The sequence below is a fragment of the Pipra filicauda genome, unplaced genomic scaffold (genome assembly GCF_003945595.2).
Source record: "Pipra filicauda isolate LSUMZ 115617 unplaced genomic scaffold, ASM394559v2 scaffold761_size107259_pilon, whole genome shotgun sequence".
NCBI lineage: Eukaryota > Metazoa > Chordata > Aves > Passeriformes > Pipridae > Pipra > Pipra filicauda.
Window position 1 is genome coordinate 22786 of NW_024104933.1, and position 18174 is coordinate 40959.

Here is an 18174-nt window from a genome sequence, read left to right on the forward strand (position 1 = left end):
ACCCAAAAAACCAAAAATAAATCACCCAAAAAAAAAAAAAAAAAAAAAAAAAAGGGGGAGAGAAAAAGAAAACCAAGTTAAGGGGAAAAAAAAAAATCTTGAAACCCCAGGAGGCAACACAACACCCCCAAGGTTCCACCATGGGACTTCCTGCCCCACTGCACCCCTGAGCTCAGAATATCCTGGGACTCTGTCACAGAACTGGGGCCACCAGTTAAAACCAGTAAAAGCTGAGGGGAGCAAATCAGTCTGACCGGGGGGAGGGGGGGGGGGGCTCCTGCCCACTCTCCCCACAGGTTTTTGTCCCGTTTTTGTGGGTGCAAAACCTCCCAATTTGGGGGCTATTTTGCAGTCTCGGAAGTGGGAGAGTCCGGGGCCGTCGCCTGCGGCTTTTAGGGCTTCATAAAAAGTCACCTCTGTAAATCCCTCTCCTGCTCAGGCTGCTAATTAGGAGGAAAAGTCTCAGAAGTGGAGGTTTTTTTTTTTTTTTAAGCTGTGTTGGAGAAAAGTCAGCCCAGTGACCCCGAGGAGTTACAAACCTGCAGGACGGAAGGGGCAGCTCCGGACCGGGCAGTTCAGGAGTTTCAGGACGGTCCTTTTGGTTAAAAACTCAGATTTTTTTTGTGTGTGTTTCCGTTGGTGGCGTGTGGGAGCTGCGAGGATTTCGGTTAGAGAAATTACGACTTCAAAAGGATTTTAAAAAAAAAAAAAAAAAAAAAAAAAAAAAGCTCCCATTTCGGGGCCCTGATCTGGGTTTGAAACACAAACCCAGCCGGGAGCTGCTCCCAGAGCACCTGAGGCAGCTTCCGCAGGGCTGGGATCCTTCAAAAACGTTGGCAGGGGAAATTCATTAAGGGGGATTGGAGGATTAAGGAGGATTTTCAAAATAAAATGGCCCTTTTAAAGGCCAAGTGCTTCGCCACATGACCCGGGGGGGGCTCCCCTAATGATGGCAGCTCTGGCTGCCGGCCCTCACCCAACTAATTCGGGGTCAAACCCTTCTCCTGCTCAGCCAAGCAGCAAGTTTGGGGGTCCTGCTGAGGGGGAACAGCCCCAAAATCACCCAGGCTGCTTCTAGGATGTGAGCATGAGGAGCGGGAGAAGGTGGGTTTGGGCTGTGGCTGAAGTGGGAGGAAGGTGGGAAAAGCAAGGAGACCCTGAGCAAGGCAGGACTGAGCCCAGCCAGGCTTCCAGGAGCAGGGGGGAATGAGAGGGATAAAAAGCAAAGCTTGTGATTCCTTCGTTTTCCTCACAAAATAAAACAACTCATCACAAATCGAGGGGTTTCCAGAATTCGGGGGGGAGAAGCTCATGGGTGAGGTGACCAGAGAGGGAGGGTGGGGCCACAATTCCAGCTGGGAATGGGTGGGTGGCTTTGTGTCTCCCTGGCTGAGTTTCTTTGCCTTCATTCCCCCAAAACCTTGGGCTCATCCCCAGAGAGTCCACAAAGGTGGTCAGAGGGATGGAGCAGCTCTGGTGTGAGGAGAGGCTGGGAGAATTGGGATTGTTCAGCCTGGAGAAGAAAAGGCTCCAGGGAGAGCTTGGAGCCCCTTCCAGAACCTAAAGGGGCTCCAGGAGAGCTGGAGAGGGATTTGAGACAAGGGATGGAGGGACAGGACACAGGGAATGGCTTCATACTGGAAAAGGGGAGATTTAGGTGGGATATTGAGAAGGAATTTCTCCCTGGGAGGGTTGGGAGGCCCTGGAATGGGTTTCCCAGAGGGTGCCCCATCCCTGGAAGTGTCCAAGGCCAGGTTGGAGCCACCTGGGATAGTGGGAGGTGTCCCTGTCCATGGCAGGGGGTGGAAATCAAGACGAGCTTTAAGCTCTCTCCTAACCCAGGCCATTCTGGGATTCTGTGAAAAAAAAACCAACAGTGAAAGAACAGGTATTTCTGGGCAAAAAGACAAGAGAGCAGTCACAGCTCTGGGACAAAGCCAGACCTTCTCCTCAAACAAAGGACAGCACAGGGTAACATCCAACTCAGGTTTAATCAGCACAACTCAGCTCCACTAGGCAGAGATCTCACTGCTTAAAGAAGAAAGCAAGGTGTGTTTTCATGTCCCGGTCACACAAAAATCGAGCATCCCTCTCTGAAAAGGGGCCTGATCTGCTCCCACACCCCCCGGGCGGGCAGACAAAGGGGCAGGGCACGAACGGGGGCAGCTCCCGGCGATCGAATTCCAGCGAAAACTCCCGAGGGACGAAACTCTCCGGGCTGCGAGTCCCCAGCAGGGCTGCGGGGGCAGAGCTGCCACATCGATTTGCTCTCGGGAGGCAGCTGATAGCGACCGTCAGGAATGCGCCGCTCCCGGCAGGGAAGCCTTGGAAGCCCAGACTCCCACAAAAATCGGTTTAAATCCCTGTTTGCCTGCGGTGGAGCACAAGTACAAAGCAACACACCGAGCTGCACATGCCCTGGTTTCAAACCCCTGCAGGGGGGGAGGAAGGATCAGAGGAGGAGGAGGAGGAGGAGGCGAGTCCAACACAGACCCTCACAAAGGCAGGCGGTGCTCGGGGGTTTCTCAGCTGCCAGCAAACCAAAACCACCGTGGTTCCAAAGGTTTTGATTCTTTTGCCTCCTTTTAGTGCCCGTGGCAGAGGCAGAAGCTTTCCCTGCACGTCCCTAAGTGTGAAGTGTCCCTTGGGATCCAGGCCTGCTCCGACACACCCCAGTGACACGCTGCCACTGAGCAAGGAAGGCAATAAACCCACTGCAAGAGAACCTGGAACACCCAGCAGTGCCAAGCTTCCAAACAGGTGCAAAACACTCGAAATCTCTGGGATTTCAGAGCCTGAAGTTTCCCTGAAGTCCAGTTTCCCTACCCAAAAAAAAAGCTGTTTCTCCAGAAGCGAAGGGAAGGCTTCGTGGAGGGACCCGTGTCCTGCACACGGAGGGTTTCGTGGGCACATGGAAGGGCTCAAAAGGCACCCAGAGCTTCCAAGTGCCTCCCACCAGGGTCACTGCTGCCAGTTAAAGGTGTCTGTGCCCTTCTAGAAGTCCCAGCCGTGCCTTCAGGCTGCCCCAGGTGCCAGGGGGTCCGTGGAGTTGGAGCTGCAGTCCACGTACCGGTACCGCTCCACGGAGCTCTGGGTCGTGTGTCCCACGTAGGAGAACTTCACCGAGCTCCTGGCAGGGGCAAGAGCAGTTCAGAGCAGGTTTAAACTCATCACAACAACTCCTCTTTCCCCTCCCCTCCCCCTAAAAAACCTGCAGAACCCCTCAAGGTTTTCCTGGCTGTGGTGGGCAGGGATGTGCAGGGGTGGAAGTGCAGCCTCTGGAGCGCAGGAGAGCTCGGCACACGGAGGGAATTGTCCTCCCTATCCCACATTTCACCCACTGTGTCAACTGGCCTGGATTAACTGAGGCAAGGCTGGGGTGTTTGCCAAGCAGGATTTTCTCTTTGCACCCCAGACCTGCTGTGGCAGCAGTTCCCTTTGGAGTTCAGGAGCCAGGAAGGTTGGGAAGAGAGCTCCAAGCAGGGGGAGCGCAGAGAACCACCTACCTCATGAAGACCACGATGTTATGGACCTTCACCTTGGGGTATGTGCAGAAGGAACTGGAAGACACCAAAGAAGTGGGTCAGCAGTGGGTTTCTCAGCAGCCAATAATGAGTTATAACTATTTTTTATAATTATATTTACAGTTATTATTACCACAATAATTTCTCATTGGTGTTGACTCAAAACCACATCACAACACCCTGACAAAGGGCATTTCAAGTGATTTTTTTTTTTAGCAAACAGCTGCTTTCCAGGAAGTCAGTAGAAAAACCGGGTCCTTTTCAAACCCCAGGTTACTTTGCAAACTGTAATAAAGGCACCTTCAACCCCGCTCTCTTCCCCAGCCCCATACAAGGAGTAGCAAATCCTTACTACACGTAGGAGAAGGCTCCACCCAGCTCTGCCTTCACAGTAAAATTCACCTGTAACAGATAAAAGATCATTTATGTGCAGCTCGAGCACTCCTTCAATCCCCCTGGTTTTTGGGGGGGATTTCCCACTTGCTGATGCCTTTGGGGCCGCCCTGGCCAGGAGATGTTGGGCTGAGCAGAGCTCTGGGGGGCAGCTCAGTGCTCGCTCGTGGTGGTGGCCCAGGTTTCCCCCTTGACCTTGGGGGACAGGAATTACCAGTTTGTCACTCAGGGGCGGGATGCTGGAGACGTTGGTGACCTGCTGGGTGCCCACCACCGTGTTCATGTACTGCACCTGGCTGGTCAGGCTGGCCACTGCCACCGAGTAGAAGTTGGAGTTCCTGATCCTTAAGGTGGCCTGAAGGGAGAGGAGGAGGAGATGTGGACAGCAGGGACCTTCCCGGCGGCTCAGCTCCAAGTCTGCTCCCCCCCAGGACACACAGACCCGTGGAAAACTTTACCGTGATGGCCAGAAGGACAGCGGAGTTCTTCCTGTCAAACCACACCCGAACCACTTTGATCCCATCATCCTCCACCAGCACCGAGTGTGGGAAGAGGAAGAAAACCACCAGCCCGGAGACCAGGAGGCAGAGCAGCACCGAGAGCAGGACGTAGAGCTTCCTGGGAAAAGGCAGGGAAGGGCTCACCTGCCGTGCCCTTCCGTGACACTCTGGATCTGACAAGCACCCACCACCTCGGCACAGACACAGAATTCCTGCTCTGACGTTTTTCGGTACCTGAATTGCTCCAAAACCCACCCCTCTCTTTTTAAGCAGTTTATTTTCTGGCACTGAGTAACCACGGTTTGTGCCCCCCCCCCGTTTCCCAGCTGGGGGGTTTTGCAGATGCTCTAAAGAAGCTTCAGTGAGTAGGATCGTTGTTCCCACACTCACCCCACAGTGGGATTTCACGGGAAGGATTCAAAGTTACACCTTCAAACCGTGTTTGTTGGCGTGTGGGGATGAAAACACCCCGCCAACGTGAAGGAGAAGCTGCAGACGGGGGTGAAGGGTTTAGTTGCAGCAGTAAATGATATAAAAAGAGCCCTGTTTGTAAACACTCCCTCTGTGAACTCACGTTCTCTGGGGACGAAGCCGTTGGTCGCTGTAGGGGATCAGAGCCACCAACTCATTCACCTGCTCTGGGAAGCAAAAGGGAAGCAAAGGGAAGCATTATCCCATCCCACAGGTCAAATAAATGACATTTTGATGAACGATTGTATACAGAAATGTATCATTTAGAATAAAAACGATGTAATAAATCATTTTAAACAAGCCCAGAGAGGAGCAGTCACCTGTGGGGATGCAGCCAGTGCCTTGGCAAGTGGGACAGGTGATGCTGTCCTGGCCTGTGAATTCCACGTAGGGGAACTCGGCAATGTCTTCCACACGGTCCTGGCTGTCGAGTAAATCGTCATCCTCCTCCTCAGCTGCCTTCCTCTGCCTCGGGGCAGCGCTGCCGGCGGGGAGGGAAAGCACAGAACCCATGGCAGCTGCTGGGGGAGGGTCCCTTCACCTGGACACAGAGACAGCAGGAGCGATTCGGGTCAATAAATGGGTTTTTAACTTGCTTGTGGCCAAGGAGAGCACACCCTGAACCACAGTCCTCCAACAGCCTCACACAGAGACCCCCCCCGGGGGTGCAACACCCACCGCAAAGAGCCTGCCTCTGTCCCCAGGGGGGTCCACAGAGCCCTGGAAAAAGGGACACCCCACCCCGGGACATCCCACCCCGGGACATCCCACCCAGGGGGCTCATTCCCAGGCCCTCAATGCAGGGACACCCCCCCAAAACCCAACGGGCTCCACAGACACACCTACAGCCCCCAGGACCCCCAAAGGAGAGGCAAAATCCCCCTCCCCAGACAGCAGCATCTTCGCAGACACACACCCCCCCAAAATAAGAGGTACCAGGCCCGCCGACACCCCCAGAAACCCTCAGAGACCCCCAGACCCCATGACAGGGCTACCGACCCCCGGGAACCCCCCGGGACCCCCCTGGGACGAGAAACACCCCCAGGGACCCCCAGACGGGAACAGTCCCTGGTACCGACCCCTGGAACCCCACTGGGACCAGAAACACCCCAGGGACCCTCAGACCCCACGAGAGGAACCGTCCCCGGTCCCGACCCTCGGGAGTCCCCTGGGACCCCCCCCAGGACTAGAAACACCCCCAGGGACCCCCAGACAGGAACCATACCCGGTACCGACCCCTGGGAGCCCGCTGGGACCAGAAACATCCCCAGAGACCCCCAGACCCCAGGACAGGGCTATCGACCCCCGGGACCCCCCCGGGACCCCCCCAGACCCCAGGACAGGCCCCGTCCCCGGTCCCGACCCCCGGGACCCCCCCGGAACGTCCCCTCAGGTCCCTCCGCCAGAGGGCGCCCCCCACACACACCCCGCGCGCGCCCCGGCCGCCGCCACAGCCTCGCTCCCGCGCGCAGCCGCCGTCGCTATGACAACGGCGCGATGCGCCGGGGGGGCGGAGCCACCCCCGCCCCCTCCTCCGAGCCAAGCGCAGGCGCACAGCGCGCGGGGCGGGGTGGGCGCGGTTCCTCAGACCGCACCCGCCTGGCAGTCGCCACGCCCTCTTTCCGGAATGGGCGGGGTTTTGCGAGCCCCGCCTGGGCGTGGTGCTCCTCTAACGCGCACGCGCCGATTACTGGGGGGCGGTGCCCTCGCCACCATCCCTGGGGCGCGGCTGGGAGGCGTGTCCATTGCTGCGCGTGCGCGAAACCCACGCGGGGTCCCCGAGGGCGGGGCGGGGCGTGTCTTGGGGCGCATGCGCAAAGCAGGCTGTGCCCTTCCCGGCTGCGCATGCGCAAGGGCAGAGGGATAGGGCGGGGCCAGGGCTCGAAAGAGGCGGGGGCATTGTGCGGGGGCGGGCCCAGGACGTTAGGGCGGGGCCAGGGCGCGGGGGGCGTGGCTTGTCCCAGTGCGGAGGTGCTGGGACCAGTAAGGGGCCAGTACGTGACCCACCCGCACCAGTACGGGTGTACCGGGACCAGTATGGGACCGGCCCGGCCCAGTACAAGGGTCCCTGGACCAGTACGGGACCAGTATAGGACTGGCCTGGCCCAGTATTGGGAGGGCTGGCCCCCAGTGTGGAGCCCCCACAGCCCAGTTTGAAGGACCCTGTGCCAGTATGAGCCATCCCACACCAGTATCGGGACCCCACCCCACCAGTTTGAGGGCACTCCTCCCAGTATGGAGCATCCCCACACCAGCTCCCACAGGGAAAAACTACGGAAAACCCCCAATTCCCCCTGAATTCCCCCAAAACAGCCCTATGGGGTCCCTGCCCTGTGCAGGCAGTGCCTGATCTTTGCTCCATCTCCCTCCTCAACTCTCCTGACATTTTTATTTCCTATTTTTCCCAGTTTTTTGGCCGGTTTGGGGGGAATAAAATTCCAGCCAGCCTTTTCCTCCTATCCCCAATAGCTCCAGGAGAGGAACAAATAACCCCCCCACACCTGGGCCAACATTTCTTTCCTAAATCCTCTCCGGGGGGGTGTTTTCCCGCCTCAGCAGATGGGAGAACGTAGTGGAAAACTGAATTCCTTCCCCTCACAATCACCCGAACCATCAAAATCAAGTTTCAATGAATGAAATATTTCAATTAAATGTTTCCAGAGGCATCGGAGCTGCTCTCCAATGGAAACTTTTTACAGATCATTTATTCTCTCCTTCCCAGGAGCAAAGTGCCAGGGGAGGGGAGGAATTCCTGGCTCACCTTCCCTGCGGGAATTGGGAGTGTTGTGGGCTCTGGAATGTCGGTGCATCCCAAGGAAGGGGCTGGGGGCAGGATTGCTCCCTTTCCAGAGCTGTTTCCCCCCTTACCCCCCCAAAAATCCAGTGGGGACGAGTGGAAAGGGGGGAACAAACACCTACTTGCCCTCCTCTCCCCCCTCCAGTGGGATTGTGCAGCCACTTCCAAGGAAACCCGTTCACCAGGATGGAGCCAGTGTTGGATCATCGCCAGGAGAGCCCTTGGGGGGAGCGGGATGGGGGGCTGTGTTTGGGCTCCCCAAAATGTTGTGTTTGGGCTTTTGGGGGGCTTTCTTTTCCCTTGTCTTTGTGTCCCTCAGGGATACCTGACACCCCCTTCCCCCGGGGCAGGGAGCTGGAGTGGGATCATGGAATCAATCATGGAATCATGGAATCCCAGGCAGGGACACCTCCCACTATCCCAGGGGGATCCAACCCGGCCTTGGACACTTCCAGGGATGGGGCACCCTCTGGGAAATCCATTCCAGGGCCTCCCCACCCTCACAGGGAGGAATTTCTTCCCAAAATCCCACCTAAGTCTCCCCTTTCCCAGCTGGAAGCCCCTCGTCCCAGCCCTCCTTGTCCAAAGTCCCTCTTGGAGCCCCCAGGGAAGGAAAACAGCCTGGAAAGGTCCTTCCAACCCAAACTGTTCCATGATCTCATGGAAATAAACAGGTGGGAATGCAGGAAAAGCTGCTCCAACCTGGAATAATTGAGGGGAACACCATGGAATCATGGAATGGTTTGAGTTGGAAGGCACCATTCCATCCCTGCCGTGGGCAGGGACACCTCCCACTATCCCAGGGGGATCCAGCCTGGCCTTGGACACTTCCAGGGATCCAGGGGCAGCCACAGCTCCTCTGGGAAATCCATTCCAGGGTCTCCCCACCCTCACAGGGAGGAATTCCTTCCCAGTATCCCATCTATCCCTGCCCTCTGGCAGTGAGAAGCCATTCCCTGTGTCCTGTCCTTCCATTCCTTGCCCCAAGTCCCTCTCCAGCTCTCCTGGAGCCCCTTTTTGGGTGGTTTGGGGAGGTTTTGGTGTGTTTGGGGGGTAATTTTGTTGGGGTTTTGGGGTGTTTTTGGGGTGATTCTGGGGTGATTTTGGGGGTGTTTCGGGGGAAGATGAACCCCTCCTGTGTCCCTGCACAATTCCTGGTTCCTGTGCAGCCACAGGGATGGGAGGGAGAGCAGAACAGAGCCAGGATCTGGCCCCCATTCCCTTGTGCAAGGTGGATGGAGGGCAGGAGAGCAGCAGGAAAGCTGCTGGAAACAGCTCCAAGGTTGGGAGAGAGGGAGGAAATCAAACCCCTCACCAGCCACAAGCCTCCCCCATCGCCTGGGGCCCAAATCCGGGGCTGTGGGGAAAGGTGGGGTTGGCAACAGGGGAGGCTTTTGTGGGATTGAGGAGCTTTGGGAGACATTTGAACATTGAAACACAACCCAGCAGAGCCAGGACAGGGATGTGCAGCTTCTCCCGGGCCAAGTCACCCCGGTCCCACCCACAGCCCCTCTCCCCACCCTCCCAAAACCACTTCTGCGCCACTAAATTGTCTCTAATGAGCTCCCATTTCTTCCCAGACGTTGTTTTCCCTCATTAAAGCCATTTGAAAACAGTTGTGAAGCTCTTTAGGCATCATCCCCACGCAAACAGGAGCTGCTGAACCCGCTGCTCGGGGCGGTGATTGCTCTGCGGGGGGGGCTCATTTTCTCCAGGCATTTTGGGTTTAGGGGACACTTGATCAACCCTGGGGCTTTCTGGAAGCATTTCTCGCTGGTTCATTCAGCCCTGCTGGTGGCTGCATCCCAGATTTCGGGGATTTTGAAGGCGGAAAGGGGAAAAACTGCCGAACATCCCAAGTTTTTTAGCCTGGGGGTGCCCAGGTGATGGAGCAGCTTTGGGTTGGGGCTGCAAAACCTGAAGTTGCTCAGCCCAAACCCCCACAAAGTTTGACTCACATCACCAGTAATGGGATTTTGGAGGGTCAAGGGTGGTGTTTGTGATCCGTCTTTGTCCCAAACACCGACAGGTCCTGCAGGAGCAGCCGGATCCAGGTGTCCTGTGGGTCCTTGGTCCCCAGGGATGTGAAGCCCTGGGCTCTGCGGGGCCACTTGCAGCAGCTGGAGGGCTTTGACAGTTGTTTTAAAAAGAATTTCACTCAGCAAAAAGATGTTCCCAGAGCCTTTTACGGGATCAAGACCTTCCAATCAGACTATCAAACCACGTGGGTGTTGAGCTATTTGGTATCTTAGCCTTAATCAGAGGTGACAACAGCCCAAGCACAGCAGCTACAGGGAAGGATTTTCAGTCACAACATTCACTGTGCAAACCCCCAAAAGTTGATCCAAAACCAGAGACAGTCAGGTTTTTATTCAGAGGCCGACTGACACCTTTGCTCAGGGTTCAGCACTTTCACACCAGAATCCAAACTGGATCTTTTGTCGGGGTATCAAACTCAGTACTTGCACTTATGGAGACAGATGAAGAGATGTTGTGTGCATTTATCCTGAATCTTTGTCTTCAGGGAGGACAGTGGGGGGTGAGAGGAACAAAGCACAAACACAAGAAAACAAAATGGCTCTATAAAACAGCCTATGGGGAAAAAAATAGTGCCACGAGTAGAGCTGAATAACCAGCCCGTGCTGAAAACTCTGGGTCCGAACAATAAAAACAGCAAATATTAATTGTGTGCATAATATTGATCCTTTCATCCTATAAAATCCTAAAGCCCCTCACAAGCACTAGGCACGGGAATCCATGGAACTCCACCAGGGACCTGCCAGGACCCCTGGTGTGATAAACTGAGAAAATGATTTGGGCTAATTAAGAGAAAACAGTGTAAGGTCAATATGACCCGGAGAGAGAAAAGAAAAACAAATTGTAAAACTTAATTGGGCCTCTATAAAGAGATAAAACAAGTTACCTCCCTTTTACCTTGTGTAAGATTTATAGTGAAGGAATTTTGTTTAGTTAGCTAGATAATAGCACCTTTCTTAAAAATTTATAACTTTGTATAGATAACAAGCAAACATCTGCTGAATGTCTGACTTAACCATATGTAATGTTTATGCTTATGTATAATTAATATTCGTGGATTAGTTGGAAATAAATGTAGAACAACTGTCTTCTTTGGGTGTGACAGGCGTTGGGAGTTGTTGAACCCCCTCCCTGATCACCCAGCGCTGAAATTGCTTTTATCATATAATAAATTCTAATTGGAAATCACCCGACTGGGTTTCTATTTCTCACGCCCGGGAACACTCAGGAGCTCTCTCCAAGCTGCCGTCAGAGGGAGGGTCTGCAGGGCACGGGCTCGGACCCCCAAAATGAGAGGAGGGGGCCGAGCCCAGCGGGCAGGAGGGGTGGGTTTGCCAGAGCATTCCTGGGATGGGGGAGACCCCCCCACAGCCCCCCTCGTGCCCCTGAGACCTTCCAATCCTTCCCCGCAGACCCCCCGAACGGCCCCGGGGACCCGGAACGGCCCCTCCGGGGGAGCCACGTGCGATCTCCCGCCACACCCCCCGGCCACGCCCCCCATGGGCGGGGCCGCGCCCGCCGCCAACCCTACATGGTGCTGGTGGGCGGGGCCGAGGCTGTGCCGCGCTGGCATTGGCGGGGCGGGGCCGAGGGGGCGTGGCCAGATGGGGGCGTGGCCAGATGGGGCGGGGCGAGACCCGCCGGTTCCCGTCAAAAGGCGGCACCGGGAAGGTGGGGGGGGGGGCGGCGGCGCCGGGAGCGAAGGTACCGGGGAGGGGGCACCGGGAGAGCTGGTCCGGGGCAAACCCCCGCTCCGTGCCCGGTCTCGGCGGCCGCCGTGGCTCGGGCGGTCACCGGGACACGAGGGGCGGCTGTTCCTGCTCGAACCGGGGGGACCTGGGTGGGTGCGGGGGGCACCGGGACCGGGAGATCTGGGTGAGGGGGGCCGTGGGTGCCCCCCCCGTGATCGAGGGGACACGGGCACGGGGCACTCCCGGGTGCCCGCTGTCCTTCTCCCTCCCGGTTGGAGAGTCCCGGGGCGTGCCCCGAGGTTTGGGGGTCCCGGGGAAGGGGTACGGGGGGTGTGCGGGGCTGCCTCGAGGTTTGGGGGTGCCGGGGGAGTGTTGAGCCTCCCCGGTGAGCTCCGTGTGCTCCCTGGTTTGGGGTCCCACGTGGGCGCGGGGTTTTCCCGCTGTTCCCCAGCCGGGTTTTGGGGGTCCTGTGTGTGTGTTTGAGCCCCCCGGTGCTCCGTGTCAGAGGCTCGGGGGTCCCGTGTGATCCCCCCTCCTGCCCACTGCCTCCCCTCGGCTGGAGGCTCTCAGGGCTGTTAAGGGCTTTCCCTGCCAAAAAGGGGGTCCCCAGGAGGGTTGGGGGTGTCTCTGTCCCTCTCAGCCTCTCTGTGGCTTCCGGGGGTGGCTCCTGGTTTTGGGGTCCCCATAGAGCTGTCCGGGCTCAGCTCTGGCCACCCTTTGCTGGGCCCAGAAATGAGGGTTCACCCTGGAGATTTGGGGTGCCCTGGGGTGGGGGGTGAGTGTGTTGGGGGTGCTTTCCTCTCCCCCCTAAATTCTGGCTGGCTTTACCCTTTCCGGGCTGGCTGGTGATTCCCTCTGGGGTCGGGGTGAGGATGAGGATGAACTGGACCCAGTCACACCCCCCACGTGTGAACCCCCATTTCCCCCTCTGAGCCCCTTCCTGAGCATCACCACGTCATGGGAAGCCACCTCTGTCCCCCTCCCCATGTCCCATCCCTGTGTGTCCCCTTTTTGGGGGGCTTTGAAGCTTGTGAATTCCCTGGGTGCTGTTGGGGTGGTAACTGGTGGCTTAGGGTTTCCAGCCTGTTCCTTACCTGCTCTCTGACTCAGAGAAGTGCCCGATTAATGATCAGCTTTTGATGCACGTTAAAATTAACCTCCCAATTCAGTATTTTTTGGGGCAGACTGGGGGGGCTGAGACCCCGCAGTGGCACTAATTGTACTCTGTTTGTAATTCCCCAGTGACTTTCCATCCGTTGGAGGTGGGACTGCCTGGATCAGCGAGTTCCCAGCACAAAGAAGACAAAGGTATGTGGGGGGGTCTTCCTGAAGCTCCTACATGAGGGACCTGGGGGTCCTTCCCTGGGTCAGGACTGAGCCCCCCAACCTTTGGGGAGTTGTGGGGGGCTGGTGAAGGGCAGGTACAGTGGCTGTTTTCTGGGCTGAGCTGCTCCTTCCTCTCGGTTTCCTCCTCCCACCCCCCCTTTTTTTCATTTGAGCCCTTCAGCAGTAAAAGTTTCTTCAGAAAGTGGTTTTCAGGAGAAGCAGCGTTTTTGTGGCGTGTCCTCCTCCCACAGAGCCTGGGCAGTGACTCATCTTCCTCTGAGCCCTGGGTTAAAGGAGCACCAGCCATGTCGGGGACACGTGTGTGTCCTCTCAGGGGAGACAGACAGACAGACAGACAGACACCTCAGTGTCCTGTTCCTCTTCCTCGGTGCTTCCTCCACGCTGCTCTGGGCTCTTGAGGGGCCTCCGTGATGGTTGGGAGGAATTTTTAACCTGCTCTAGGGGGGGGAGGAAGTCGAGGCTGTAATTACTCATTCGAATAAAACCTCTTCTGCCTTCCCTGAAGATGTTAAACCAGAGTTAAACCAGGCCTGGGGGGGGGGGGTTTAAAACCGAGTTCAGTTGGGTCTTCTTGTTGTGCTCGTGGAAGTGGGTTTAACTGGGGGGAGAGAGGGGGGAAAAGGTGCCAGGCTGAGGTTGGGCAGCTCTGTGCTGGCACGGCACGGCTTGGCCAGCCACCCCTGTGGCACCAGGGACCCGAGGAAGAGGAGAGAGGAAGGCCTGGCAGGTGCAGGAAGTCTCTGTCCTGTCTGCCCGGGCTCTCCCAGGGTGTGAACAGATCGCTTGGGGGATCTCCCAGCGGACAAAGGCACAAAAAATAGGTTTTTCACCAGGCAAAGGATGTGCCTCGGGTCGGTTGGGTGTTTGTTTTCCCCCCCTTCCCGCTTAAAATGAAATAACTGGATAATCCAGGCTCTTCCTCCCTTTAATAACTAACCCTGGGCAGGTGCTGCCCCTCGCTCTCCGTGGGCAGAGGTGCCCTCAGCAATAATTTTTAACCTCCTGTGGCTGAGCCAAAGCAGAGCCAGCCCGGCCCAAACTTTCTATGGCTTGGAGAGAGGAAATGCTGGAATGGAGGGAAAAATCCCAGTTAAAGGGGGTCTGTCTTCACCTGCTTGTGTCGAGGGAGCAAACATGGGATGCTTGTCCCCTGTGCTGGGGAGGAGAGGCAGTGGTGTGGACTCACAGCAGTTTTGTAAAGCTTGGGATTAAATAAAACACACACACCCCAAAAAAAGAGAGAAATGCAAATGCAGCCACTGCTTAAAATGAATATTTTGACCTACAATCGACTGCTGAGCATTAAGGTGTTAATTCTGTGTATAAATTAATGTATTTATTAATATAATTAATAAGTTGATATAAAGTATTTATCAATAAATTAATATAAATTTATTTATCAATATAATTAATCAATTTATATAAATTCATCTATTAATATAAATAATAAATTAATATTCATTCCTAGAAATAAATTAATATAAATGAATAAATTAATGTGCTGGTTCTGTGTATAAAATAATATATTTATTGATATAATTGATAAATTAATAAATATTTATTAGTATAATTAATACATTAATATAGATTTATTGATATAATTACTAAATTAATATAAGGTCATAAGAATAATATAAAATAATACAAATTGATACATTAATATAGATTTATTAATATAATTACTAAATTAATATGAGGTCATAAGAATAATATAAAATAATATAAATTAATAAATAAATGTGTTAATTCTGCGTATAAATAATGTGTAAATCCCTGTGGGGAGAATCCCTCTGGTTTGGGCTTTTTGAGTTGTATTTTGGCTCTGGAGGGACAACTGGAGGCCCAGCTGAAAATGGACTTGGAGAAGCTCCTTGTCACAGGTCCCTTCCAGCTGAGCTGTCCTATCTAAACGTGAAAACTCCCTTTTTTTTGGACAAGAGCCGTGTGCTGGTGCCTGGGGGGCAGCCCCAGCTCCTGCTGCCGGGGCCGGTGGAGGGAATGGTTCAAACCAAGGTGTGAGGGGAGCAAAAGTCCGGGGAGCTGGGGAAGGTGGAGACTCTGAGGCTTTAAAGTGGAGCTTCTCGGGGGTGACCCGAGGAAGGAGAAGCCGTGGCTGGGGGGAATGGGCCAGGAGAGCTCAGAGTGGGGCAACAGGGCGTTCCCAGCCCCCCCGACCAGCTTCCAGCTCCATCTCCAGCTGCTGACTCAGCTGCTCCTCAGGTACAGCTCCCTTATCTGGGCTGGTTAACGGCAGAATCAGCACAAACCTCGCCTCGTGCCAGCCGGGCTTTGCCTCTAATTCATGGAAACGGGGTGTAAAAGTGATGAAAAGCAGTACTTGGGACCTTTATCTGTCCACCTGAAGCCGTTTCCTCATTGCCAGGAATCCATGGGGTCTGCCCAGGCCCTGCTGACGTGACTCCTGAGCTCCGCGGGTCACCGGGACGCCGGTGAGTGACTGTCCCGTGCTGGGAGCCCTCGTGCCTCCCTGCCCTTTCTCCCGAGGAGTTTTTGCTGCTTTCCCGAGGGTTCCCACACCAGAGCCCGTGTTCTCCCCGTGCCTTTTCACCCCGTCTGGGAATGCCGTCCCGCTCCCGGCTCCCGTGCAGGTGCTGCCCCGATTTCTCAGTGCCAGGCTGCCCCCCACGCCAGCTCCTGCTTCCTCAGTGCTCCCACTGCTCCTCCCTGCTTGGGCAAGGAGCCTCCCACCATGGGCCAGCACGAGGCAAGGAGGGAGGGGATGGTTTCCTCACCCACCTCGGGTGGGTTCCCCACCCACCAGGTGAGGGACGGGGGCTCTGGGGGGTCTCTTAACCCTTCTGTGCCCTCCCCAGGGCTGGTGCTGGCAGGGAGGGTTCCTCAGAAGTGCTCCTGCTCGGGAGGCAGATAAGCTGCAGTCGGGTCTATATTTAGACTTGCTTAGTTCTGCAGAACGTGCCGTGTCCTTGAGCTCACCTGGGCGTCCCCAGAGGGGACAGCGAGTCCTGGCTGCCACGTGCTGCCCTGGGAAACACCAGCCGGGGAGCGCCTGCCTCCCTCCCCGTGCCCCTTGTGCCCCCTTGGCCTGGAGGTTTGGTTCAGCTCAGTGTTATTTGTCGCCAGGTAAAGAGGTTTTTGTTGTTGTTTCCGTAGCCCGGCTTAGGCTGAGTGTGAAGTTGCTGCCCAGTTCCCAGTCCTGAGCTTAAATGTCTGGTTTGGGAGTTCTTCCCTGAGGAGGAGAGCCCTCCTCAACACAGTTCTCCTGGCGTGTTGCTTTCCTTCCCTGTTTTCTCCTGGCACTGTGGTGCAGGCAGCTCCTGTCCCCACCTCTGCCTGTGCTCCAAGGAGAGTCCACCCCTTCCTGAGGTTCTGCACTGCCTGCTTGGACACTCAGGGAGTTCCATGGCCTGGTCAGTGTTGGACAGAGGAGGAGAAACCTGGGTTTGTGTTCTGCTGCTGCCTAGGTGGCCTCTAGCACCATCCTCCTTGTTGCACGTAAAGGACAGGGCACAAAAATTGATGTTTTGGCCCTGTTTGATGCTTGAACTATGAACTCTCAGGGTGGGCCTGGGGTCTGTACCAGGCCCTTGCACACCCAGGGGCTCCTGCGGTGCCAGAAATGTTTCCTGCTGCTCATTTCACCTGTCACAGGTGGTGGAACTTCAAACCACTGAAGGCTCTTGTGACAAAGTGTCTGTGGCTGGTGGTGTGACCTCGGCTGCACGAACTTAAGGGAGAGGATGAGGTGGGATCTGAGGGATTTGGGTGCCCAAATCCAAGGGTGATGCGAGACCCACTGGTAGGAAGGGGTGAGCAGCTCAGGGCTGGTGCTTTGCAGCCTCCTCTGCTCGCAGACCCCTGAGTCAGAGCACGGAAAACACCTTTTCTGTGTCTTCCTGCAGCCCAGGCTGAGCACTGTGTGCTCCAGGGCTGGAGTGGGATTGCTCCAGGGCTGGAGTGGGATTGCTCCAGGGCTGGAGTGGGATTGCTCCAGCTCACTCCTGGCAAGGAGAAAAGCAGAATTACCCGGCAATTTCTCGGGAGAGAGGAACCACTTTAAACCCTGTGCTCACCCACTCGCTTCCTCAAGCAGCAGGAAAATTGCCAGGGAAGGAACAGGGCAGGGCATGGCTCTGCCTCGCTGTCACGTGCCCTGCCTGGGCCCAGCTCCCCATTTACCTGTCAGCTTGTCCAGACAGGTGGGAGAAGTAGAGACCTGGGAGCCAACTCCTCCTCGTCCCACTCCTGGGACAGGGAATTGCCCTCCTGCCCTGGGAGAGCAGCCCAGGGGCTCAGCAGGGCTCAGCCTGGGCAGTCTGGCCCTTCTTTGGGGTCCCTGATCTGCAGCAACAGGGCTGTGGTTCTGCCCCAAAACCTCGAGGAAAAGCAGCAGTTAATGGGAAGGTTTAACACTCACTGGGATTGTTTTACCTTCCACCTCCCTGGTGAGGGGTGACACAGGGATGTCCTCTTGGTTTGGTCTGACTTCTGGGTTTTCTCCTTGCTCTTTTTTTTTTTCCCCCCTCCTTCTGGCTCGGGGGCTCTCTGTTAATCCCTGGCTGCTGCATTTCTAGTTGTCCTTTAATCAGCTGATAAAGATCTGCTGGAAAATCGCTGCTGGTGGCTCTTAAGGAGGCTGGAATTGCTTGGGAAAGCTTGGGCTGGAGGGAGGTGTTGGGGGGAAAGGTGGGAGGCAGAAAGCAAAGAATTAATGCAAGTAATGAATGAGAGGGTGTCACTGCACCGAGCTGAGCAACCAGAGCTTGTGCCCAAGGCAGGGATTGTCTCTGAGGAGCTGGGAGTCATCTCATCCCTGGGGATGTTCACCTGCAAATACTCCTGGCTCTGGGATAACCTTGGAGATGACATGACTCGGGGGGGGGGTTTCCCTCCTAAATTGGGAATATCCCACTGTGAGGCTCCTGCTCTGTCTCTTCAGTGAAAGTGGGTCCTGGATACACTGATTTTTGAGTCCAACCTTGCCCAAAATCTGCTCATGCTGTAACTTCCCACTGGAACACAGGAGTGAGACTTCCAGTCCTGTCGTGCCAGATTTTGGGAGCTGGTTTTTTTTACCCTCAATAAGAGTCTTGCAATGCCACTTCTTGTTTGCTGTAGTGCCAAATTCCTGAGAAATCTGTTGGTGGGGAAGCCTCCTGCCTTTATCTAGGCCTTGCAACAAGGGCTGGTCAAGGCTTGTGTGTCTGTGGTGTTGGTTTAGGGTGACTAATCCATCACAAATCAACCTCTCTCCGTCTCTTCCTGCTGCTCCAACTGCAGCTTTCTCCATGTCAGGATTTCCCCACCCTCAGAAATAAAATGTCTTACAACTAATTAAGAAATAACTGAGTGGAAATGCTGTAGCTGGAGCGGCCAAATAGATGCAAGGGACTTAAAAAAGTGAGGTGGGTTTGGGAGTAGCTTGGACACCCTGC

The 18174-nt window shown here is 55.5% G+C and overlaps 2 protein-coding genes across 3 annotated transcripts in view; one reads left to right on the forward strand and one right to left on the reverse strand.

Annotated features, from left to right (window-relative positions):
* Positions 1 to 1972: 1972 nt before the first annotated feature.
* On the reverse strand, positions 1973 to 6328 carry TMEM106C (transmembrane protein 106C). The gene is made up of 8 exons (XM_039389736.1): positions 6315 to 6328; positions 5209 to 5429; positions 4992 to 5055; positions 4376 to 4535; positions 4132 to 4272; positions 3877 to 3926; positions 3507 to 3560; positions 1973 to 3130 (listed from the first exon to the last, which is right to left on the reverse strand). Exons 2-8 carry the CDS (start codon positions 5399 to 5401, stop codon positions 3016 to 3018), a joined length of 777 nt encoding a protein of 258 aa, XP_039245670.1. The 5' UTR covers positions 5402 to 5429; positions 6315 to 6328; the 3' UTR covers positions 1973 to 3015.
* Positions 6329 to 12702: 6374 nt separating this feature from the next.
* The window catches only part of VDR (vitamin D receptor), a 29080-nt gene continuing 23608 nt past the window's right edge, over positions 12703 to 18174 (forward strand). Inside the window, exons 1-2 of one of the 2 annotated variants that reach the window (XM_027737317.2) lie at positions 12703 to 12721; positions 15144 to 15210. The gene's annotated coding sequence lies outside the window, so the exon portion shown is untranslated. The remainder of the gene's footprint in view (positions 12722 to 15143; positions 15211 to 18174) is intronic. The other variant, XM_039389737.1, reaches the window with a different exon arrangement.

Bases quoted from the DNA above. Each gene is read 5' to 3' on its own strand.
- TMEM106C (XM_039389736.1), bottom strand. From the start codon at position 5,401: ATGGGTTCTGTGCTTTCCCTCCCCGCCGGCAGCGCTGCCCCGAGGCAG. The intron at 3,561-3,876 runs GTAAGGATTTGC...GGTGTCTTCCAG, and splicing joins GGAGCCTTCTCCTACGTGTA to TTCCTTCTGCACATACCCCA. The intron at 3,131-3,506 runs GTAGGTGGTTCT...TGCCCCTGCCAG, and splicing joins AACATCGTGGTCTTCATGAG to GAGCTCGGTGAAGTTCTCCT.